Source organism: Drosophila miranda, chromosome 2 (genome assembly GCF_003369915.1).
Source record: "Drosophila miranda strain MSH22 chromosome 2, D.miranda_PacBio2.1, whole genome shotgun sequence".
Lineage (NCBI taxonomy): Eukaryota > Metazoa > Arthropoda > Insecta > Diptera > Drosophilidae > Drosophila > Drosophila miranda.
The window spans coordinates 14472999-14496386 of NC_046675.1; the positions used below are offsets into that span (position 1 = coordinate 14472999).

At 46.5% G+C, this 23388-nt stretch overlaps 7 protein-coding genes across 8 annotated transcripts; 5 read left to right on the forward strand and 2 right to left on the reverse strand.

Annotated features, from left to right (window-relative positions):
• Positions 1-2132: 2132 nt before the first annotated feature.
• LOC108157185 (bifunctional lysine-specific demethylase and histidyl-hydroxylase NO66) lies at positions 2133-4252 on the reverse strand. Its single transcript, XM_017289113.2, has 2 exons — positions 4143-4252; positions 2133-4080 (listed from the first exon to the last, which is right to left on the reverse strand). The coding sequence occupies exons 1-2, from the start codon at positions 4172-4174 to the stop codon at positions 2958-2960; spliced, it is 1155 nt and encodes a 384-aa protein (XP_017144602.1). The 5' UTR covers positions 4175-4252; the 3' UTR covers positions 2133-2957.
• Positions 2149-2744, forward strand: LOC108157186. Its single transcript, XM_033389788.1, has 2 exons — positions 2149-2299; positions 2558-2744. The coding sequence occupies exons 1-2, from the start codon at positions 2171-2173 to the stop codon at positions 2639-2641; spliced, it is 213 nt and encodes a 70-aa protein (XP_033245679.1). The 5' UTR covers positions 2149-2170; the 3' UTR covers positions 2642-2744.
• An 877-nt stretch (positions 4253-5129) lies between the features above and the next one.
• On the forward strand, positions 5130-9752 carry LOC108155619 (protein suppressor of variegation 3-7). Its single transcript, XM_017286547.2, has 5 exons — positions 5130-6077; positions 6149-6724; positions 6787-7131; positions 7193-8095; positions 8157-9752. Exons 1-5 carry the CDS (start codon positions 5434-5436, stop codon positions 9286-9288), a joined length of 3600 nt encoding a protein of 1199 aa, XP_017142036.1. The 5' UTR covers positions 5130-5433; the 3' UTR covers positions 9289-9752.
• Positions 9753-11009: 1257 nt separating this feature from the next.
• Positions 11010-13613, reverse strand: LOC108155621 (TBC1 domain family member 5). Its single transcript, XM_017286551.2, has 6 exons — positions 12711-13613; positions 12556-12652; positions 12354-12496; positions 12136-12278; positions 11734-12083; positions 11010-11665 (listed from the first exon to the last, which is right to left on the reverse strand). Exons 1-6 carry the CDS (start codon positions 13451-13453, stop codon positions 11147-11149), a joined length of 1995 nt encoding a protein of 664 aa, XP_017142040.1. The 5' UTR covers positions 13454-13613; the 3' UTR covers positions 11010-11146.
• Positions 13614-14175: 562 nt separating this feature from the next.
• On the forward strand, positions 14176-18218 carry LOC108155620 (ankyrin repeat and sterile alpha motif domain-containing protein 1B). 2 transcript variants are annotated; one of them, XM_017286548.2, is made up of 9 exons: positions 14176-14316; positions 14669-14796; positions 14867-15648; positions 15708-15861; positions 16179-16495; positions 16598-17427; positions 17486-17722; positions 17776-17907; positions 17963-18218. In XM_017286548.2, exons 2-9 carry the CDS (start codon positions 14693-14695, stop codon positions 18062-18064), a joined length of 2658 nt encoding a protein of 885 aa, XP_017142037.1. In that variant the 5' UTR covers positions 14176-14316; positions 14669-14692; the 3' UTR covers positions 18065-18218. The 2 variants fall into 2 exon arrangements, with proteins under 2 accessions (XP_017142037.1, XP_017142038.1); XM_017286549.2 differs by having other exon boundaries at positions 16218-16495.
• A 466-nt stretch (positions 18219-18684) lies between these two features.
• LOC108156962 lies at positions 18685-21159 on the forward strand. The gene is made up of 4 exons (XM_017288740.2): positions 18685-18799; positions 18864-20195; positions 20251-20325; positions 20390-21159. The coding sequence occupies exons 1-4, from the start codon at positions 18784-18786 to the stop codon at positions 21046-21048; spliced, it is 2082 nt and encodes a 693-aa protein (XP_017144229.1). The 5' UTR covers positions 18685-18783; the 3' UTR covers positions 21049-21159.
• Positions 21160-21767: 608 nt separating this feature from the next.
• Positions 21768-23330, forward strand: LOC108157480 (inactive non-canonical poly(A) RNA polymerase protein Trf4-2). The gene is made up of 2 exons (XM_017289565.2): positions 21768-21969; positions 22128-23330. The coding sequence occupies exon 2, from the start codon at positions 22175-22177 to the stop codon at positions 23195-23197; it is 1023 nt and encodes a 340-aa protein (XP_017145054.1). The 5' UTR covers positions 21768-21969; positions 22128-22174; the 3' UTR covers positions 23198-23330.
• The last annotated feature ends 58 nt before the right edge of the window (positions 23331-23388 follow it).

Consider the following 23388-nt stretch of genomic DNA (forward strand, 5'->3'; position numbering starts at 1 on the left):
CAGCGGACGGGACTCCACATTGTCGACTCAGCGACAAAGCAGCGGCATCATGGCCCGCAGCGGGAAAGCCGGTGGCTACCACAGTCCTGCCAGGAGCACATCCCTGGACCTCCCGAGAGGACGAGGAACTATGGCGGATTCACCCGCGGAGGAGGTACCGATGGCGAGCGGACTGAAAAGGCGGTGAAAACAGGGTAGGACGCTGCAGGAGGCCACAGCCTCGCGCGACAGAAAAACGGAAGCTTAAAGCCTCGGGCCGCTTATCCGGGGAAATATATGATGAAATATGATAACTTCTACATATTTGAGTTTTTCCTTTAATAATGCCTATTTTAGCTCCTCGCTTTATTATATTATAGAATTGATGAAATGTTTGTCAACTTAGGCTACAATGAAAATTAAAAATTTTTAAACGAAAACCGAGATGGTGTCCACATTTTTTACAAATTTTGTTAAAGTGTAGCAAAGTGTAGTTAAAGTTAGAGCTACAATTTTTTTTTAATATTTCTTTTTAAAACCCTCTATAAACAATCCAATAAATTGGTCGATGGTTGCCTCACTGCCAGCACCTGCAGCTACTATGCCTATAGTATGTATGATCAAGTGATCTGATATAGTTATCTTTTAAGGGCAAATCTGGCAATTCGTATTCTAACTTTTGTAGACAGTGCGCGTGATTGTCATATCAAATAATAAAGTTCTACTGTTCATGCTTTGATTTTATTGAAAAATTATGTTTTAAAATGTACTGAAGATGATTGCTAAAACGGTTATACTCTCTTGAGCGTTCATACTAAGATATTAATTAAATATATCTTAAACAATATCTTCTTTTGTGCCTATTTATTTTTATGAAAACAAACGGAAAATTATATTCTTCGCCTACTCCCAAGTTTTTGAAGTCATCATTTCGAGCAAAATAGATACAAATCGGAAAATTTCGCTTTCGAAAAATAAATATTAGCCAAACTGTATGCTTTAGCTGCAAAGTTTTCATTACCGATTTACAGCTGCCTTCATTAACTTTTCAGAATTGTTAAGTTCCATTAAAACTAGTTGTAAGACACTAAAGATGTGACAAAATATGCTAGCTTGAGCCAAAAAAAAAATTGAAGTTGAAAAAAAGGAATACTAACGTATAGCTTGATCACCTAAAATACTTATACCATGCGATCATATTCATAGCTATATATGTATGGACTTCTACATATGTAAGGTTAAACTACTTGTTGCACCGGTTTGTGTTTTGTGTTGACTTTGCCATCACACATTCTCTCAGAGTCTCTCGTGCCTCCCGGACGGATCTCACAGTAGCTTTTGAATCTTTTGGTTGGTTGGTTGTTTTGATTTTCCGTGCTCTTCGTTGTTTGCATTGTTTTTGATTGCCTTACGTGGGTGTTCGCGATAAAAAAAAAAGTATTTATAAATTTCACGCATAGTTGAGTGTACAGCGATTAATTGCCTGAATAACTGTAAATGTGGGATACGCACTGGCGGGTGCCTGGCTAATTAAAATATTGTATTCATTCCTAGTGTTAATTGTGCCAACCGGTTTGTTGTTGTTCCACAATTGTTTCACTGATGACTTAAGTCGAAGACACACCCCAAACTACATAAAATATGAGTACTAGCAACGATATTTGCATAATGACGACATCTAGCTGGAGGCCTGTAATCAGCATGATTCTCTAATCGCAGTCTCAAAATAAAACTGAAATGTTTCCCTGACCTCAGAGCTCCCTCCCGGGAGGCCTTCTACTTTCAAGCTGCCTTCTTTGGGCAGGCGCGGCGACATCCAGAATCGGCTCTGACGCTCGAAAGCCATACCAAATTGGTAGCTCGAGTGCTTGTCACGAACTTGGGGCTTTCAAGTATACAAAAGTGAAATCTAGCTGAAAGAAAGCAGCCATGCAAATGCAGTTTCGGGGAAAAGCCTTACGAAATGCATACCAGACTAGTAATACTACAATAATACAAGTAAAACAATAGTATTACTTCATGGAAATCAACTATCAACTAAGACGCAATCAGAAGTCAAGAGTTTTAATTTTAATGAGTTGTGGTCATCTGATAAGATTCGCAATTGGTTCCGACCCTCTTAAAGACATCTCTTTCATTTATCTTATCTTGCAGCTCGAATTACTTCGAACAAGAAACTCTACACATCAAGATGCCCAATCCACTGTGGTTTGTTTTCTGGCTGCTGGTCTTCTGGTTCGTCTCCTTCTTCGTGGCCTTCTTCTGCGCCTTCTTCTACATCTGGGTCTATGCATTTGCCTCCTGCATACCCGCCCTGTCGGTGAGTCCGGGAAATACCAGCATGGTGTGGGGTGGGGTCGTCACGGGTGAGGTCATCGCTACGAAACAGGTGCTGCATGCGGCTGTTGCTTATCACAGAAAATACATTTCTTCACAATTACTCATGTGCCATACTTTATCGGGGATACTGGGAGGGGCTATACGGAAAATGTGGACAAACGCGATAACGTTCGGTTAGATATGCTCCAATCCACCACTTGCTAAACAAGAAACTCTTTCCGTTTTTTACTCTTCGCAGGGCGTCGCGGATATGCTGCTCCAGGGCGTGCAGTTTCCGTTCTTCTGCGGCAAGGCCATGTTGGAGGGAAAGCCGGCCTTCTAGATCCAGTCTTACTTACATATATGCTTACAACTAAGTGAATAATTTATAACACTTGCTTTGGAAAATCTTTACAATTAAATGTAATTAATTACTTTTTATAAAACCGACCGTCTCTCACTGATGACATTCTACAGATGATAGGAAGATTAATATAACAATTAATAAATAAATTTATTAATGAAAATCGATTAACAAACTTATAAAAATTGATGCAAGCACCAGAAACTCTACTTTATCAAAGTCTACTGTACTAACGAGAGCAACTTGAGCCTGCTTTGAACTGATTCCATGGGTTGAGTGGGCCGCATGCTGCGAGCTACTTTGTCGTGGATGCCACCGTTGCATTCTGCTGGCTGCTGACAGGCGTATCTGGGGTAGGCGGTGCGCAAGTGGCGAGATCGAGACTAGGTTGAGTGGCCAGCGGGCAGTCCTGGTCGCTGAGGGCGCGTAGCTCCAGCTCTCCGATCAGCTGCATGACACGGATTTTGCCCTCGGTAGCTAGCTTTGGCGGTAGCGACTTGACGGTGGAGCAAATGCTGTCAAAGAACAGCTCTAGGGAGTCGCGCGGCGGGGCGATGGAGGAGAGGTTCTGCAGCTGGTACGACTGGAGCTGCCGGGAGGCGTATGATTGCGGCAGACGCGTGGAAGGCGTATAACAGCTGCCGGAGGCTGCTAACGGCGTGATGGTAGCCTTGGACGTAATTTCATGAGACTGCGCAACGTTTGGTGGCGGGCTGGGTGCGGCCATCTGAGCCACGGGCGCCGACACCTTCTTGATGGTGATGCGGCATGGCTGCGGCACCGTGGCTGCTGAAGGGAATGGAGTGCCGGGCAGCAACTGACTGGGCAGCTCGTTGATGGTCACGTGCAGAGGTAAATAGTCCAGCATGCCGGAATGTTGCGAATCACTTTCGGATATGCGGCGCTGTTGTTTGGAAGCTGGTTCGGTCTCATTATCGTTATCGCTTTGGGCATCCACATCCGCATCTGCATCTGCCTCGCCCTCTCCATTTGGGTCAGTGTCGTCATCGTCGACCTCCGCATCGGCATCCCCATCCCCATCAGCCTCATCGTCGCCGTCTTCATCATCGTGCTCTTTTTTCTCATGGGCTGCTCCATACAGCATCAGGCCCTCTTGCTCGTCTGTGTACTCCCAATTCATAATTCCGGACGCCGCCACTGCATCTTCCTCGATCTTTGGAACCAATGACTTTCGCTGTGCATTTTCCGAGTGCTTGATGCTGCCCTCGTGCTTGCCCAGGTCGGAGCGCTTGCAGCTCAACCGACACTCGCAGACCGCGCAGAAGACAAAATGTGGATCCGTCTCGTCCGGCAGGAGCCATGGGTATATCGCTTGGTATTCCGGTTTTGTTTTCGGTCTCGGGTACTTCAGCTGGGCGCACGGCCTGCGTGGTCTGTACTCTGAGCGCAGGGCATCACTGTCGAGAAATATGGGCACGGATCATCAACAGTTGAGTGGCTGCTAGTTAAGAATACTTACAGTTTTTCCTGAGTTAACTGTAAGTTTGCCATTAATTTAATGCACTTTTTGCAAAATATAAACAAATTTGAGTGCAGTACAGTGTGACCGCGGACTTTTCGATAAGATATACGGTCCGATCCTCACAAAATATACCAAAATATACCGTCTCATTTTGAAAATATACCGTAAATATACTGACGAATTCTAGTTGTATTTTACATATTCCTCGCTTTTCATATTCCGACGAATATTATTAGCTAGATAAAACTCTCACCCCAGCCCACATAATTGTATACCATTGAAGAATCAATTTTCCACAAGACTAACTACTTTTAAGTACTCTCATTTATTGCATTTTGACGAAAACAAGGGTTAAAGAAAAAGGTAAACAAGAAAACAGTCACAATGTTGACACGTTAATATTGAAGACTTTGTTTACCCTATTTTACTCTATTTTTATTTTATTTAGAGGCTATGTCGATCCGATATTGTCGGATCTGCTCCCTAGCATGGCGTGGGACCAGGACTCCAGTGCTGCCAAATTTTGAGCGTCAAAATATGCTAGCTATCACAAAAATACAAGCTAGAGCAAGCTAAAAATTGTAGAAAACAGTCTAAAAACAGGCAATATACATTTCTAATAGGGTTATTGCCACCAATTCGCTCGAATCGGTAACGTATTATTGGCAGCCTATTTGCAAAAACAGCAATAAGCTTTTGACTGATACGCAGGTACCTTGCGCAGCTACTCCTTAAATATGTCCAATTTGTCAATTAATTCTAAAATACCATTACACACCAAAATACGTATAAAATACCTAAAAATATATTCAGGATATAAAAAAGCTAAATACGTTGAAATACGTTCAAATAAGCTAGATCTAGCCTTAAATAGGCTAAAATGGCAGCAAATGTCTGAAATTAATACCCCTCTCGATTCTATTGTAATGTTTTGCCTATCGATATCTTCGAAAGAAAGCGACTTGCTATCAATCCAAACTCCACTAACATCAGATGTTCACTTAAAATGTGCGCATTATAATAAAATATTGTGCCTATGTAGTTTGTCACATTAAATAACTACATTTGAATGCAGTAAAAAGGCTCGAATAGGGGAAGTGAAATATCGATGCATATCGATGGAATTCAGCTTGCTGGAGTAGCAATATCGATTGTTATTGTTTCAGTCTCCAGACGCATCTGTGCAAATTTGGTGAATTTTTTTGTTAAACTTTAAGACGGCGTGCTGTGATTTTATAATTGTGTGGATTAGACAACTGCGAGTGCCTGCAGGCTTCTCGGGATCGTAATGGATGAGCACAGTGCACTCGTTGAAAAATTCGACCAGGTACCCGACACCGGCAACAAAATGGCGTCGGCAGATGCGGGCTTGAAAACGACGCAACACGAGCTGAAAATCATGGATGTGGAAGGAGCTATGGACACGGAGGTCCCCCTCGTTATTTTAGTAGAAGACTCAGATATTGATGAATTGGACGACAATGTGCCCACGGTTGAAGAGCTGCCGATTGGGTCTCAAATTGACCCTCTGTCTGAGGACAAAGAAAATGTGTCCACCAAAACCGAGGTGAGCAGCGACGTGGAGAGCAACAACTCGTACGTTGACCCAATGGGGCTCCTCGAGCGCCTGGATAATCACGATGCGGACAGTCAGGACGATGAAGATGATTTCAGCCTGGATGATGGCGTTCCTGCTGGCACATCACACAGTCGAGTGAAAGAGAATCGCTGGCTAATCTGGATGAAACGCTGGCCCTGGGTGCTGCACGAGGACAGCGATGGCAACTATGCCTTCTGCCTGTATTGCAAAATGAAACTCAACGTGAACAACAAGTCCAAGTACATCCAGCAGCACAATATGTCGCTGTACCATCAGGAGCGCGAGACAAACTACCTGGCCTTCAAGGAGAGCCAGAAGCAAATCCAAGCCGCGTGAGTATTCCCACCATATGTTTACCGCCAACATATTTGATTGTTGACTTTCGTCCTGGGTTTTTTCGCAGCACTAACGAGCAAGCCGATGCCGAGATCAAGCACGAGTTCGGCACTAACGGCTATGTGGCGGCCATGAAAGAGAAGCGCGCCAAGGAGACTGATTTGTTCAACGACTTCAACTGGACGCGCTGGCTTGAGTGTCATTCCTGGCTGGAACGCGACCAGCTCCAGGGTACAATTGGCCTGTGTAAATGGTGCAACGTGAAGCTGAATGTGGAGTTTTTGTACCTACGCAAGCGGCACGAGGCCACCAAAGGACATTCGGAGGCCGCGCGACAGCTAAGAGTCTCGGGCAAACAGTCGCTCAAGCGCAAGCGTAGTGCCAGTATCTACCACCCCACCGGTCCGGAGGAGGAGGAGGAAGAGCCAGTGCCTCGGCGGGACAGCACTGTTGTCACAGTCGTTGGCGGGGAAGTCGATGCCAGCAGCGATCCCAGTCGCTGGTGCGAGCTCGTGGATGACACGAGTCCCCAGCAATGCCGCTGCACCCTCTGCAACTGCCAGATGGCGATAACTAGCTTCCTGCGTCACTGCAAAACCAACGCTCACTGCCAGAACGTATTGCTTAATAAAAACCCGGATAGGTGAGACATTCCTTGAACTGAGTCCCCAGCCATCTGTTACCCTTATCGTTACTGTTCTTCAGATCTAGGATAAATCGAGGAATTTGGGAGCATTACTCCGAACTGCATCCCTGGATGGTAGCCGATCCTGAGGACCCCAGTCAGGCGTATTGCAGCATCTGCTGTAAGCGATTCGTGTACGGGCACTCTGAGATCAAGCGCAAGAACCACGAGAACTCTGAGAAGCATCTGGCGGCCGTGGCAGCCTTCAGGTCTGAACATACCGGAACTACCGATGCGGAGGAGGAGGATGGGGAGGAGCAGCGCAGCGAACCAGCCCCATCAGTGCGCCGCAGCGAAAGCGAGCCTAGTGATGCCGAATACCAAGTGGATGAAGATGACGATGATTGGTCTGAATCGCCAAAGGGGTACGTGAGCTCTATAAATAACAAGCTCGGACACAGAACTTACAATTAGGTCTACCCTTAGATATTCTGCGGAGCAAAGAGGCCCGAGGAAGCGCAGGGTCAGGCCTGGGGCTCGATTCTATTCTTGGCTGCGCTACTCCAAGGATCGGAAAACACAGCTGTGCCGGTTCTGTCGCGTGCGCTTCTACAACGAGTCGGGCAAGGCGCGACACGATCTCAGTATTCGCCACAATAACCTGGTTAAGCAGCACAAACTGCGCCAGGAGCTGCTTCGACAGGAAAAAAAACAGCGGAACCGGTTGCCGGAGGCCGAAGGGGACGAGGAGCAGAGCAACACGGACTCTGGGACCGTGCAGGAAAAGTCAGCCGCCCCATTCAGCAAGACCAGCCATCCAATTCCGGCCACAATTAAGGGTAAGGTGATGGTGTGGAAGGAGCGCTTCCCCTGGCTCTCCTACAAGCGCAGCGAGCAGCGTAGTAACTACGGCTGGTGCAAGCTGTGCGAGGTCTCCGTCTTCTTGCCCACCTCCAAGTACGCGTCTAAGCATCAGCGCTCGTCTCGCCACGTGCGGCTGCGCATGGAGAGGAAGCGCACAGGTGGCAAACCAGCAGACGCAGCGAGCAAAGAGGTCATATCCGCCGCTGTCGCCACGGCGGCAGCGCTTACTAGTGCCGAGAGCAAGCAGAAGGCGGCGATGGCAGAGCTGCAGGCTAAGTACGATTGGTTGGATCCCGATGCCACCGATGAGAACCACTGTCAATGCCGCATCTGCGACTCCCGTCTCCCCATCAAGGTGTTCTTTCTGCGCCAGCACGACGCCTCGCGAAAACATGCTGAAAATCTCGAGAAATACATGATTCAGGCCGCGGCTGCAAAACACACCTCGGCCAACCCTGGTGCGGCCGCGGTGCAGGACTCGGCCATGGAAATGGATCAGGACAGCGATGGGGCGTTGAGCGTCAAGTAAGTGCATTGGAATCGAATGAAAGGAAGACATCACTTATCTTTGCTCACTTGCTTCTAGATCTGAAGGCAGCACGACGGAAGAGCCGCCGTCTAAGCGTTCACGCCGCTCGATGGAGGTACGGCGCATCATGCGCTACCTGCGCGACTCTGTGGGAAAGCGATCGGACGACCGCAGCCAATTGGACATGGCGAAGGACATGATCTGCTCCTCCTTCGACATTGTAACGCGCCTTCGCAACCTGGAGCGAGAGGTGGCACCACAGATGGATTCCACGGCGCTGGCGCCGGGTTCGCCCAATGTTTCGATAACGTCTCTGCCATCAGGGCCCCGGCACGTAATGGATCTGTTCTTTGACAGTATTTCTCCGACTATGAAAGCCCTGCCGGCAGATCTTGCCGCCGAAGGCAAGGCAAAGATCATGCAGCTCGTCTGTGGCTTGGAAGTGCGAGCCATGCAGCGCATCGTGGCCCCTGGCCCTGCTGCAGCAACGGCCGCCAGCGTAGTCACCCAGAGCACGGAGACACTTGGTTCTGATGCTTCCCCTAACAATGGAGCCGACTCTTCGTCGCCAGCGCTTTCTAACACGACAACCATTTCCATAAACGACCTAGCCGATGAGAACAGTGGCCAGCAGAACCACAACGAAATTGAGAATGCCAGCTCTGGCGCCACCCCGGCAAAGTCCAGCCCCATGCCACAGAAGAAGGGTCAGGTGACTATCAATGGTTCCAATGGTGCCAAGGATCTGTTGAGCAACGTACGCCACTTGTGGTCCGCCTCCATGCAAGCGTCATGCCGGCAAGACTCCGATGCAGTACGCTGCGTCCCCCTGAACAAGCTGACCACACCAAATAGCTTGAACGGGCGCCACAGCGTCAACACCTCCACGGAAACCACATCCACGTACACGACCGTGAATTCAGCCTCTCCCGTCAAGACGGATAGGCCTAATGGCAATCCATCGGCAATGATGCGTCAGATCCGTCTAAACAATGGCAACCAGTCGAAGATGATATCCATTTCAAAGACACAGACTGTGAAACAGCCGCCCCCCGCCCAACACTTGCGACTTCCACCAACCAACATTAATGGAGGGGCAAAAATTCAACCGACCTGGGCCGTGAAGAACAACAACAATGTCACTGGGAAGAATCAGAAGCTGACAATCAGTAGACCATCGCAGCCATAAGTTATTGGCAGCACCCGCAGACCATACATTACCAGAATGTACTCCCCCATCCATGCCCTTAGTTTCTTGTTTACTTCCCCCACTAGATGTTCTTTCCTGTCCCCATTTCATATATATTTTTACCCCCCATTTAGCTGATTTCTGTCTTAAGAACATATTTATGTTAAAGATGAATGCACGGGAGAGTACCTTTCCTTGGACTCTATGATCGCTCTCAGCCTGACTATTATATTCCAAATACCAGTGTATCCCCGATATTCTGATTGTTATATAGCCGTACAAAATAAGTGAATGTACGTGATTATTTTTTAATTGCCACCAAAAAAATTGAATTGTTTTTAATGCAACTTAAACGGCAATTATTGGGAAATGTTTCGGAGACACTTCCACTTAAGCGTACCGCTTTAATTTATACATTTTAAGCTGACCCGGCAAATTAAAATTATTAATATTAATTTCGAAAAGCAATCGAGTGTACTTTTTTTTTGCAGAAAAACTTGTCGGCAAAGCCCGAATTTAATAATTCTTCAATCCCACTTCTGTCGCCAGTTACATTTACCTACGCGTAAATTCGAAGAATTTGAATAATTCAATAGGTGTCGGGTCGTCCCGCTCGACGACTATGCGCCAGACTGCCTTTTGCTGAATTGAGGTTTTTGTAGCCGCCACGTTCCTCCACCGCCCAGCTTTGTGTGGCAGCAATTTTGAAGAATTCTTGTTAGTACACTTGTACTTCTATTTTAAATTGAACTTTTAACGGATTACCACATTATTTTGAAGAATTCCTGCTGCTCCGAACGATGTCTGCATGATTTTAATGTGCAAATGGACAGGAAAGGGTTTGAATCTGGATCCACACCACATTCTTTATCCATAGCCATGTCGGATAAGCACGTTCGGATGAGCGAAACATTCAATATCTGGCTGTAAATGCTGGATGTACTTTTTGTCGTTATCGGCCACCTCATCTGCGCCGAGCCGCATGTGTTCGTTCCAATTGTCTCTTTTGATTTCTTTCTTCTCGCGCTTCTTCTGATTGAGAGTCCCGCAATTGCGACACGCCCACACGCACATTTTCGTTATCATGTTGGATTCGTTCGTCTGTTCTTTCTGCTGTACAATTTCGCATTTTGTTGCTTTACTCGTTCGACGATGAAAATGTATCGCCTTGCTGCCTCTTATTGTAACACACACACACACAAATTGATCACTAAACTACAACTAATGTAACTTAAGTTAGAATTCTAGCAAAAATAACCAAATTATTACTGATACAGAATGGAATAAATAATATGAAATAAAAATTAGTAAACTACTGTAACATTTTACAGCCTCCTAGATGGGTACCGATTTCACTAGCTACAAGCACCCACCCACACCCCATTTCACGACCCATTGTATAGGTATCGGAGGTAAACATTGCTGGTAAAAATGGGTGGTAAGGGTCAGTAATGAAAGTACTCCTGATCTGTTAGGGAGGGGTGATATCACCACCTCCGAACTAGTGCCCAGTAATGCTACAGTCTCACAAATACGTTGTATTAGAGACGTATTAAAACGTTGTATGGGAGATAAGTGGATGTTTTTCATACAAAAATACAAAAAGCCCGATTAAGAAATGTTGTGTGTCATTCGCATTGAAACAAAAATTGTTCTAAAAATCAGTCGAGCCATTTGAGAGGACTTCAAACACAAACACCATTACACGAGATCTTTTCATCTTAGATTAAAAACTTCAAAATTGTATCGCTTTATTTCATTAGCAGACTCCAAAAGTATAGTACCTGTTCGTTCACTTGGCAGCCACTAGGTGGCTGCTGCACCTAATATAATTTTTTGTTCAGTCAATATGATCAGATCACCGCAGATTGGTGATTGGGAGGTGCCGCTTCTGGGGTTCCGCCGCCGGAAGACCATTCTGCACAACCGTTCCTGGCTTCTCGTCGCTTGTTATCGTCGACAACTCAATTTCCCGCATTTCGCCCAACAGACGACGCATCGAGCTGTGCATGAAAGCATTTTCCGGCATTTCGTAACTACTGGAGACGGCCGCAGGCGTGGGTGTAGATGAGGGGGACGGCGAGGCTCTGGCTACTTCCTGTTTTGTCTTGGCACTGGTCTTGTTCAGCTGCTTTTGTTCGTTAGCCTCCAGTGCCTGGTCGATTGGCGCCGAGCGCGTGTGCAGTGGAAACATGAATTTCACGTCGAGGAAACTACAAAGCTCCTCAATTCCGTCCAGCGTGCGGCTCAGCTCTTCATTGCCCTGCCTGGGCGCCACATGCTGGCGCACAGTTCGCAGGTAATTTTGCAGCTTGCTTCTAGCGATTTTGATTACAGTCTGGGCATTCTTCAACTCCAGCCGCAGCAGTTCTGGGCTCTGGGAAATCGTCATAGGATTGGCGATAATGTCGAGATCGTAAGGTGCATACGAGGGGAGTCACTTACATTTTCCAGGTAGCCATCCATGGCAACGCGGTGGGCATCTTGCAGCTTGGCCAGAGCAGAGGAATCGGCAGCATTGCGCTCCTGCATGTAGGTGATCTGGCGATCGACTTGACTGCCACTGGATGATGTTTCCGAGATGGTACGCAGACGTTGCTGGCGTGCGGATGGCCCCCCAACTGGCGGGGCTGGAAGATTGTTGGCAAAGGACACACAGGTGAAGGCGTTCGCTGGGTAATCGAACTGCTTGGGATTGAGCATGAAGAGAGCATGGCGCAACACCAAGTTGACGTCAACGTTGCCCGGGTATCGCATGAGATAAGTCAGCGACGTAGTGTAGTCGCTGAGCAGCACTGCAATCAAACGGGTAATTACAAGAGCACCCAGACGCCGGGAAATACCCACGCTTATCTCGTATGTGCACCAGCATGGCCACCAGAATGTAGTTGGGCAAGTCGAAGCGGTCGCTATCCGCGAAAATGGCATCCCACAGCAGCAGCAGGTCCAACAACATGAACTCCCGTCCGAATAGAAGGCGTAGCCAGCGACTGTAAAGATCATTAATGTACGAACGGGTATATATTATTATATATGACGATGGGATGTCTCGAATTTAAGCTTACATTCCAAATATGTGCAGCGGTATTTCCATTTTCAGCAGATAATGGTGCAAGTGCTGGTCCTGCTTGGCCAGTATTTTGTCCCGTATACGGTTGAGCTGGCTGATAACCTCCACCTCGGTTTGCTGCTCCTTATCGCTGGAGGCCTGAAAGAGAGCGATAAGATTGTTTTGTCTTGCATCTGCAGCCTGCAGCTGCGACGCACCTCGTTTAGCTGCTCAATGTGGCCGTCAGGAGTGGAAACGAGATTCGATACTCGATAGTACGACTCCACGGAGGCCATGAGACGCGAGAAAATGGAGCTGCAAAACATGAGAACAGATTATGCTAATGGTGGGTGGGCAATGGCAGACGACGTACTATGTGTCCGCCTCCAGATAGCCAGGATCGAGGACGTTCAGCAAGGTCTCGTTTATGTCAGTCTTGGCGATCTCGCTGAAGTGCAGCAGCGACTGGTGATCGCTGTAGATCACAAAGATAATGGGGGCCAGTATCTCATGCATGCCCTGGCGGTAGCACATGTAGGGATGCTCGCGGGCGTAGTAGAACAGGATATTGACCATGGCGTTCTGGACGAGCGCTTTGCGGAAGAAGTCAACGCCGGGGAAGGTGCGCACCACGTCCTGCCGTATCACCGCGAACAGCTCTTGGTCGCTGAAGTACTGGTTCCAAACGCTTTTCGTTGACTGCGACAAGGGGTCGTCGTCGGACACTGCCAGCTCGTGGGGATTGCGCACATAGTCAACCCGGAACTTCTCGTATCTACTGCGCTGCTGCAGGCGCTGGGTGTGCCAGCTCCTATGCTCAGCATTGAGGACGCGCAGGAGCAGCGCCCAGTAGACGCTGCGAAACTTGGACATCTTCAGGTCGCCATTAAAAGCGGCCAGTCGCAGGGTCTCCGGGTTCTCATCAAGATTCTCCAGCAGCTGCGTCCACTCAAGTCTATACCGTTCCACAGAGGTCATTGTGCTGGCGCTGGCTTCGTCGGGTCCAGGTTCAATGGCTTGACCTCTCTCCTCGCGAATGTTTGTTTTGATGGCTGCTGCGTCGCCCTTTGCCTTCGGTATGTTCAATTTGATTGCTTCTATGCCGCGCACGGTCATCGCTTGTTGCTGGAGCTGGCACTAAATGAATACGCACGCCCTTCTTGTTGCCATATCAACGCTTACAACACATACGAACGTCCAATAAGAGGGGTTTTTTACCAAAATAATCTGATTAGGTCCTCGAATTTAATAACACATATGTAGGTCCAGTGCTGCCAGATTTCGGGAGTCGCCATAAGCTAGATTGAAGAAAAAAAATAAGCTAGAATAAGCTAAAAATTAAAAAAGCTAACCATAAAAACACATCAAATTTATGGAAAATTTAATTGTATTAATTTTTTTTTCATATTTCATTAGAGTAATAACGTAATAACAACGGACCTTTTATAGGTCCAAGTGAGCTTGGGGGCGGGAGGCTCTTATCCCCCCCCTCCCGGCTACCGCCTTAACCTAACCTAATAACGTAATTTTTTCCACTACATTATGTTATGGCCGAGTGATCAGCAATGTACGAACCAAGTTCTGCCTTCTGCTCCTCTGTTTTTGAGGACTTTCTTGTGCCATGCTTCAATGCAAGACACAATAGGTTTTTAGTGAAAAGCAGCAGTACGATTTTGTGGGGTCAGATGGCACATTGCGTAGCCACTCCTTAATTATTTTTTGTATTTAAATGTGCAAACATGTGCAATATAATATATAAAATAAGCTTAAAGCTTCTAGCTTAAGCTATCTAGCTTCAAATAAGCTAACATGGCACCACTGCTCCATTTAAATGTTATACAACACTGGGGTTTAGGGTAGATCGGTTCCACGTAAATACAATTGATCCCCAATCCGCGAATGATTTCTTATCGTTGGGGACAATAAGTGAGTCGCTTATGGCAGCGCACATTAAAACTGGACTCGGACATAGTCAGTCGGTAAATAATAATTGAGAAAATCTATATTTAGTGGAACCGCACTCTAATTGATTGTCCCAATGCCGTTTGATGACCTTGGAAGAGGCGGAGTGGAGCGCAGACCCTAAATCAACAAACACACATACACACATTCCAAACCATTCCACATTCCATGTATGTGTGTATATGTACATGCCAAGTAATCGACAGGTTCTCTGTTTACAGTAAGGGCGAACAAACAGCTGATTATGCCTGCCACCTAATTTGGGGCTGGGGCTGGGTTCCTCAATATTTTTCTTGCGATGATCTCATTCCTTTCAATGTAGAACAAGACACTAACATGTGCGCTCTTCGCTCTTTTATTTTTCTCCAGTAATCTAAACACAGCGCAGCTCCCATGGGCAAGGATCAGCATTTGCTGACGGCAGCAAGAAGTGGAGACATCCGAACGGTCGACAAGTTGCTGGATCTTTCATCCAAACGTCACGGGCCTTTGTCGAGGTGAGTCAGCCAAACAAAGTATTTTCAATTGAGTTTACGTACTAAATGTAGTGTGGATCTCATATTTCAGCTTTCGCCGCAGTCCCAGCATCAATTGCCAAGATGTGAATGGATACACATCACTGCACCATGCCTGCCTCAACGGGCATGGGAATATTGTCCGCCTGCTTCTGTCCCACAATGCCAAGCTGGATGTGCCAGATATTCGTGGCTCCACACCGCTATTTCTTGCCGCTTGGGCTGGCCACCAGGAAATCGTGAAAATGCTGCTAATGCACAGCCCCAATGGTGCCAATCCCAATGCCCAAACGATCGAGAACGAAACCCCACTGCATTCGGGGGCCCAGCATGGTCACAACGCCGTCGTGGCCATCCTACTCTCCTACGGTGCTGATCCGGCAATACGCAACAATAGCTTCCAGACGGCTCTGGATCTGGCCGCCCAATTTGGACGATTGCAGGTGGTACAAACGCTATTGCGGGTCTATCCAGATCTTATACTGCCATATAAGAGGGATCTGTCTGAGCTGCTGGGATACTCCGACTCCAGTCCGTATGCAACGTCGCCCACGAAGCACATTTTTACGCACACATGTCTGCATCTGGCCAGTCGGAATGGACACAAAAAGGTGGTGGACACGCTGCTGGCGGCGGGCGTTGATGTCAACATACTCACGCATGCGGGCAGCGCCCTTCACGAGGCGGCGCTGTGCGGCAAAAAGTCTGTGGTGGTCACCCTGCTAAAGGCCGGTATTTTTGTATACGCCACAGATGGCAACGGGCGCACTGCCCTGGATATACTCTCGGACTATCCCCCTCACGTCACATACGACATTGTGGGTGTCATCAATGGTGGGAGGAGGCCACGCCTTGGACATTTCAAAGCTTCTAACGGCTACCATTTCTTTCAGAGTTCACCAACCAGGCGATGGCACAGCAGACTCGAATGGTTGCTGATGATTTGATCGTGGAGAATAGCACCCAGTCGCTGCCGAAGCGCTTGTTTGAAAAGAACTCGCAGCGCCAGAAGCTGTCCAAGCTGCGCGATTCGGCGAGGCAGAGGAAGTAAGCCCCAGCACCAGTGCCCTAACCATGTCTTGTGGCACGCACGCCCATACCAACCACCACATTCTGTTTGTCTGTTTGTCGTACTCACTCGTAATGTGTCTGTTAATGTCGTGACCTTAATTAACCCCTTGCTCTGCAGCTCATGTCATTCGGAAAACGCACTGCACTCATCCCAACTCTTGCACCCACACACTCACGCCCACGCCCACTACCATCATCGTCAGAATCGATTGCTCCACACACTCTTCAATTAACCGGTCTGGTCTTAATGGTCTTTCTTCCATAACCCCATTCGCCCCACCGCTCCCCTATAGAAACCAAGATCAAGCCAACGGACTTTCGCACTCTTTAAGCTCGCTGGACGTATACACCAAGCTGCCGGAAAATGATCTGGCCATGAAGCCAATCACACTGCAGAAATCGTTCAACGATGTCCACACAATCCAGGACGACAGCAGGAATCATTGGGAGTCGTACAAGCCTGTCTACAAGCAGCCCCATCTGCCTAGCTTCCAGACGTTCGGCGATATCTCCAGTGCCTCTGTGCCGTCGCGATCCTACGAGTACATCAATCTGTTGAAAAATGGTTCCGCCAGTGATGACAATAACTCAGCCAGCACAAGCAGTAATTGTAAGTACAAAAGAAACCAATTAACAGCAGGAAAAGCAATTGATTCGGAGAGTGACTACTTGGTTGTTCAAAGATCTATTTTTAATGACTTTTCCTTTACAGCTGGAGCACGACATCAGGCTGTGACTATTTATATGGAAATGTCGCTAGCATCTCCTCCGACTCCGATGCCACGTACACACATAAATGGGAAATCCAATGACTATGCGAACCTCGTGGTGATAGAAGAAGGGAGCAATGGAGCGCCGGCGAAAACCGCAGTTGTGGACAGCAACAACAACAGCAGCGGCAGCAAACTGCGAACGGTTCGTCATTCGCCCACGCCAGATTATCCGCCGCCCACGGTTACGGAGGCGGAGCACACGATATTGAACTATATAATGCCCGTGACACTGCGAAGGGACAGCGCCTTGGAATCAAGTGAATCGGCACGCACCACGAACTCTTTCAGTTCGGATCATGTGGAGGAATTTGTAGGCGATATTCCGTTCGCGGGTCTTTTCAAGGGATCTACATTGAATTTGGCTGCAGACACCACTGATGGGCGAGGCTCAGTGCCCCGGGAGCGAGAATTTCTACGTTCGCCTAGCATGGTGAGGTCTGTACATGCCCTGAACCATCGCCGCAGTCTGTCCAAGCAGCGATACTCTGCCTTGGGGGAGGATTTCAGCGCCTCTCGTGTCTGGGCTGAGATTGATACCATCTTTGAGAACATCGGAAATGAAGTATCTACAGAATACGATCAAGATACCGAGGAGCAGGAGCAGGAGGAGGTCGACGAACCCCAGAGCTTGCCCGCTGATGACCCACGATACTCTCTACACATACGCAATCCGGCAGAACTCCTACTGGGCAAGAGCCAGAGTTCCGCCTCCCACTGGTGTCACTCGCCGTACACCCTAATATACGGCGAAATACGGTACTCCCTGTTTGTATGTTTGTCTGGAAATCTATTGGGTGCAGTTTTTTTAAATCAGATTTTCTTTCTAGTATCTCGGATCGACGGTTATAAGGCAATTGCAGGGCACACTGTCTACGCGCAAGTCCATTCAGAAGCTGAAGATCGATGAGAACATGAAATCAGCCGCGAGCGTCAGTGACTTTAGTCTTCTCGAGAATTGCACAACTTCCACAAAATATCTGAAGGCTGCCAATCTGCAGACGCGTCACAACGTGGACATTGCAGTTTCATGTATCGGTGTTAAATTTATGGATCATGAGAAAAAGGTAAAAACAGAATATATTATCCCTAAATAATTCAACTATCCATTCTTCAATAGACTGCCCTCTGCTCCCATGACATTGAGAATATCAATTGCGTCTGCCAGGACACTGAAGACTTGCGGTACTTTGCATATATAACCAAAGAGCAGGATCTGCATTATTGCCATGTCTTTATGGTCGATAATTTGGTTCGTAGAATACCAATTCCCTATTTCCGGCTTCTTAACTTATTTTACCTTACAGGAGCTGGCTAAGGAAATTATTTTGACTTTGGGACAAGCTTTTGAGGTAGCCTACCAGCTAGCCCTGAGCAGGCAGACCACTCCCATAATCGAAGAGTGCTAATCTACAAAAGTGCCACAAATGGATCATAGGAGTATAATATATTTATTGAATTGCATTTCATTTGCTAGTCGTTGATGCCATCTCGATGCTAGCTTTATTTCACATGAGGCAGCTCACATGTTAAAGTATTCGGATAATGTTTTTAAATAAATTTATTATAAAATTATCCGTTCTCTTCATTTTGATTAATAATAAAAAGACTCTTCAAGTCAAGTGGGTGCAGTGGTTAAATTTATCAAAGTTTATTTCATTTATGTATTTTAGTTTATTTGAATTCAACTGAAACAATCGAGAAATCGTTGCGATTGTTGCTTTCGCTATGTATCGGTCATAAAATGCCAACTCCTTTCAGTTCGAGCACCTCTCGTATCCAGTCGATAGTATCTATAGCCGTAGCAGGAAAAGTCAAGTATTTAAAATAATTGGATAAAATTATGTGGGCAGGGCTGAGAGATCTATCTAGCTGGTGGTAATATTCGGCGGAATATCAAAATCGAGGAATATATATAACTTGAATTCGTCAGTATATTTACGGTATAATTTTAAAATGAGACGGTATATTTTGGTATATTTTGTGAGGGTCGGACCGTCTATCTTATCGAAAAGTAACACAGGTTACACATCTCTAACGCTTTGAAATAAACGTACAGCCCGGAAAGATTGTTTGGCATTTTCCTGTTATTGTGCTGTTTCATTATAAATATTATACAAAATTCGGAATGGAATCTATTATTGGTAAGCAGAAAGTTGAACACACGTATTTTCCATGAAGTCTATATCGTGCATTTACAATTCCTAGACCTGCATCAGGATGATTTGAGCGTCCTGACGCCGACGCCACATAACAAACAAAGTGCTGTACAGCAAGATACACCATTGCCAATGAAAACTCGCCACGTTTGTAAGAAAAACAAAGCTAACCCTGAATTGGTGTCGCCAACCAATCGAGATCCTCCCAAAACACCAACAAGTAGACAGCATCTGGCAAATGAAACGCCGAGACGCAGTTCGCGCAAGAGTGTGCGACCGGCGATCGACTACGACGATATTATGCTACGTTCTGCCAGCAAGGAAATAAAAAGCAAACTAGTCGAATTGGACGAGAATGCTGAAGAGCAACCTACTCAGATGTGGACTGCCGCAGAAGTGGGCCGCAATTCTCGTAAGCGCAGTCGTAAGTCCAAACGCGCTTCTAGTAAGGTCAATACCACTGCGTTAGAGGAAGACGACGAAGTCGTCAAACCTGGTGTTGTTGTCGAGCCATCCTCAGATATAGATGGGGATAAGATCTCCACTGAAACCATGCAAGAGGATACTAACACCGAGAAAAAAGATTCAGATCTGGGTGATGACGATGAACAATGCTTAGTTTCATTCGGAGTGGAACACATCACAGCCGATGAAACCGATGAGGAGACCATGGTATCAACCAAACAGCCAATTCTGATGGACGTGAAAGACCTGAGCTTGATTTCACTGACCGATAACGATGACAAAGAGGAAATAAAGGTAGTGTCAACTGAACAACCTGCACAGGGCGTCCATAATGCAACATTGGATGATCTGGGATTGTGTCCACTTGAGCCTATGGACCAATTCGAACATGAATCAGCGGTAGATGACTTTGAATGCGAAATGCCATCTCTGATTATGCTCGACGATGATGATCTTGCCGATCCAAATAAATCTGTGCTCAACACGACCTTCGACGCTGATGAAAGAAAGAGTGACGAACAAAATGTTATCACAGATGCAGTATTACACAAATCGGAGCAATCCCGTACGTCGGTGAAGCCCTCGATTAAAATTGTTTTAACAACGGAGGATAATCTTGACCAGACACTTTTGAATTTAACTAAGTTCGCGACAAACACAACACCATCAGGTCCCAATAGTTCCAAGGGATATCGATTCCCTACACCTTATAAGTCCCAGTCGCGTGTATCCGCTAAGACGGTGGCGGCATCGGATCCTGGCACCCAATTAGGAAGCAAAGAAATTAAGAAACGACGCTCAAATTCAGCCACCACTTGGGAAGATATCAAATCGAAAACGGTCTCGTTCCGTAGTCCCATTGAAGTCACTCATGTCTATGGCATTGATAAGCGCTGGGAGGGTCTGAACACCAGCAGTAAGTTGGAATATTTGTAATAATTTATGTCATATGCTTATACAACTAATTCCAGATGTCACAAACCGTCGCAAGCGCTCAAAGTCTGTGGACGAGAGCCGCTCGAAGGGGAGCAGGATTCCCCCGCCAAGTAAGGACCGATCGCGACCTTTCGCCTATCCAATAAATACAACAATATATGCTCTCCTTTTCAGAATTCTTTAAGAATAACAAAGTGCTCTCACCGTGCAAGGTGACGAAGCGAACAAAGCTTCCAAACTTTGCAGCCATTCATCAGAAGCACTTTTCCACGATGGAGAATTTGGTGGACCACGTCAATCGCAAGGAAGTGCGCGCCAAGGAGTTGATTAACTCAGGATTGAAGCCAACGCAAGGAGCTGGATCATCCGTGAAGAAGATACCAAGTTCCAGTGAATTGGCGTCTGGCGATCGTTCTCGACCACCGGCTCTCAAGAAAATTGATTGGGCCAGCAACCCGACAGTAACCAAGCAGCCTGAATGCACATTCAAAATGCAGTTACCTGAGCTCCGTCCAGCCGCTGAGGTAAAGCAGCCGCCACAAAGCCGGTTGCCCTTGATGAGTGGCAGCAACATAGTGGTGAAGCCACCATTCAATTTATCAACATCCGCGGTCAAGAAATTTACGGCAACCAGTACATTCGCTCCGACTACAGCACAGAAGCCAACAGAAGCGTTTAAGGATAAAGTGGCAGAGAGACGCCAACGACACATGGAAATGTACAAGAGCTCCAGTGCCCCAAAGGAGAAGACCGGAGATTTCATACGGGGAGTGCGCTTAAATCGTCGCTTTGAGCTACAGATGCAGCATCGTCGGCACATGGAGGAGGAATAATCTTAGATTTAACTGTTCAATTACTTTTACACATACAATACGCACACATACATATATGATTTATCTTTCTGGTTGATTGAAATGCGGGGCTTTAACATGCTGCTAACAAATTCATTAAAGTTTTTAATTTTCTCTTTTAATTGTTTTTGTTTTTTGAATTCCTTGTCTTGCAATTCTCCTTGCAGTCATCGCTCGCACGATTACGCGTGGCTTCTAATTCGTTATCTGGCATTTGCATTATTCACTGCACAATCGTGCTTTAGCTAGTAATTTTTTAGCTATGCCCGGTACTCAAAGATAATAGGGATATACTCGATTTATGGTGAATTTGGTTGTGTGGAACACCCAAAAGGGTGTTCAACTTAATTTTGTATCCAGACTCCTGTGATATCACACTGTTATAAGTGTATTCAAAAATTCCTCCTCACGATAAGTACGAGCAAAATTTGGAGAGATTGCTGGGAGATCGCACCTCTCCGCATTATCTTACAGATCAATTCGTCCCTTTTACGAACAGCGATCGTTTCCCCTCGTTATTATTTATAAATCAATGGATTTATATTTTCCTAGAAAAAACTAGAATGACAATTAAGAACACCGTGCAAACATAATTTTTTCTACGCGTTGTCGCAGCAGCCCTTTCTGATTGTTTCTAAAATCTTTACAGATATTCAGTATATATTTTTCTACTATATTATATCATAGAGTTTTCATTCATTTCTCGCAATTTTGTAATCACAGTTCCAGCATCAAAATCGAGGCAGCTGGCATCCCTATATAACGGTGCCGGCATTTTTTTCCCCTTTTCCTATCATTCTGTTGCCGTTTCGCTGCTTCGGCTTCGTTTCGTATAAAAAAAATTGAAAACAACAAGCAGGTGGATAAGTAGTATAACATTTCTGGAAGACGACTTGGATTTCGGTTAGTGGCAGAATAAGGACCTCTATCTGTCATGTCTGACGCGGCGAATCAAGCGAAGTCTTGGCGCTTAGCCAACAACTTATACGGCAATGGGACTTCGGCGCTCTGTCTGCTGCATTTGGAAATAGAAAATTTTTACAACTTTATCCAATCCACAGCGACGGAATTCTATCTGCGCGCAGAAGCAGTGCGTTGCATCGAAGATATGCTGGTCTCCATATGGCCAGGAGCCAGTGTCGAAGTGTTTGGCTCCTTTCGCACCGGGCTGAATTTGCCGCTTTCGGACATTGATCTGGTCGTCAAGAACCGTAGGAGCTACTGGTACAATCCTCCACTGTACGAGCTGGAGAGTGAGCTTGTGGCACGCGGCGTCGCGGATCCGCAAACAGTCAACGTGGTGAAGACAGCTGCAGTCCCCGTGGTCAAGTTCACGGAGCGCGTGTCGCAAATCAAATTCGATATTAGCTTCAATGTGGGATCCGGCGTGAAGGCAGCCGAGCTGATCAAGGACTTAATTCACGAGTTTCCCGATTTGCCAAAGCTAGTTATGGTCCTGAAGCAGTTCCTGGCTATGCATGGATTGAACGATGTCTATCGCTCGGGAGGCATTTCATCCTACGGCATTACCCTCATGTGCATCGGCTTTCTCCAGCACCAATCGCAGAGCAACCAAAAGTACAGCAATAACAACAGGCTGGGGATACTGCTGCTCAAGTTCCTGGAGTACTATGGCTGCAAATTTGACTTCAACAAGTACGCGATTTCGGTAACCGGCAAGGGAGGCTGTGAGACGAAGGAACAACTGAAATCTACCATGGGCAACTATAACTGGCAGTCATTTTTAAGCATTCAGGACCCGATCACACCGTCAAACGACATTGGACGCAGCTCGTACGCAGCCTTGAGTGTAATGAAATTGTTCGAAGCTGCTTTCCAGAAGCTATCCCGCCTGGTGGACCTTGACCCGACAAAGATAACTGGGCCCATCCTGGATAGCATAGTGGAAGTCCCCCAGCAGGTGATCAATTACCGTGATTGGGTACACTACAATTTCCGGCATCTGGTTAGACCCGGCAGCTCTTCTGGTCCCCCGCCGCCGTCTCCAGGAAAAATGCTGAAGCGGCGACGCAGCTCACAGTATAATGATTCGAAGCCTTGTACTACGTCCACATCGGAGGGCGAATCGACTGACGGCAATGCGAATGCTCCAAATATGTTAGAATGTTAAAAAATTTTATTTATGTATGTTCCTTTTATTGCACCCGTTATGAACTCTAAGTTGGTTTACTTTGTAAGCTAATTTCCAGTTTGATTTTAAATCTAGTTTATATAATTCGTATCTCAATTTTATTTGTGTATTATCTTATGCTCGGCATATAAAAAAAAATGTAAAAAATAAATAAAAAATAAAAAAAATAA

Coding starts and splice junctions, on each gene's coding strand:
- LOC108157186 (XM_033389788.1), top strand. CDS start 2,171: ATGCCCAATCCACTGTGGTTTGTTTTCTGGCTGCTGGTCTTCTGGTTC. Junction 2,300..2,557: donor CCTGCATACCCGCCCTGTCG/GTGAGTCCGGGA, acceptor TACTCTTCGCAG/GGCGTCGCGGATATGCTGCT.
- LOC108157185 (XM_017289113.2), bottom strand. CDS start 4,174: ATGGCAAACTTACAGTTAACTCAGGAAAAACT. Junction 4,081..4,142: donor CAGTTAACTCAGGAAAAACT/GTAAGTATTCTT, acceptor ATTTCTCGACAG/TGATGCCCTGCGCTCAGAGT.
- LOC108155619 (XM_017286547.2), top strand. CDS start 5,434: ATGGATGAGCACAGTGCACTCGTTGAAAAATTCGACCAGGTACCCGAC. Junction 6,078..6,148: donor CAGAAGCAAATCCAAGCCGC/GTGAGTATTCCC, acceptor GTTTTTTCGCAG/CACTAACGAGCAAGCCGATG. Junction 6,725..6,786: donor CTTAATAAAAACCCGGATAG/GTGAGACATTCC, acceptor ACTGTTCTTCAG/ATCTAGGATAAATCGAGGAA.
- LOC108155621 (XM_017286551.2), bottom strand. CDS start 13,453: ATGACCGTGCGCGGCATAGAAGCAATCAAATTGAACATACCGAAGGCA. Junction 12,497..12,555: donor ACATTGAGCAGCTAAACGAG/GTGCGTCGCAGC, acceptor GCTCTCTTTCAG/GCCTCCAGCGATAAGGAGCA. Junction 12,279..12,353: donor CCGCTGCACATATTTGGAAT/GTAAGCTTAAAT, acceptor TGATCTTTACAG/TCGCTGGCTACGCCTTCTAT.
- LOC108155620 (XM_017286548.2), top strand. CDS start 14,693: ATGGGCAAGGATCAGCATTTGCTGACGGCAGCAAGAAGTGGAGACATC. Junction 14,797..14,866: donor CGTCACGGGCCTTTGTCGAG/GTGAGTCAGCCA, acceptor CTCATATTTCAG/CTTTCGCCGCAGTCCCAGCA. Junction 16,496..16,597: donor AGCCAGCACAAGCAGTAATT/GTAAGTACAAAA, acceptor TTTCCTTTACAG/CTGGAGCACGACATCAGGCT.
- LOC108156962 (XM_017288740.2), top strand. Junction 20,196..20,250: donor GGAGGGTCTGAACACCAGCA/GTAAGTTGGAAT, acceptor AACTAATTCCAG/ATGTCACAAACCGTCGCAAG. Junction 20,326..20,389: donor GAGCAGGATTCCCCCGCCAA/GTAAGGACCGAT, acceptor TCTCCTTTTCAG/AATTCTTTAAGAATAACAAA.
- LOC108157480 (XM_017289565.2), top strand. CDS start 22,175: ATGCTGGTCTCCATATGGCCAGGAGCCAGTGTCGAAGTGTTTGGCTCC.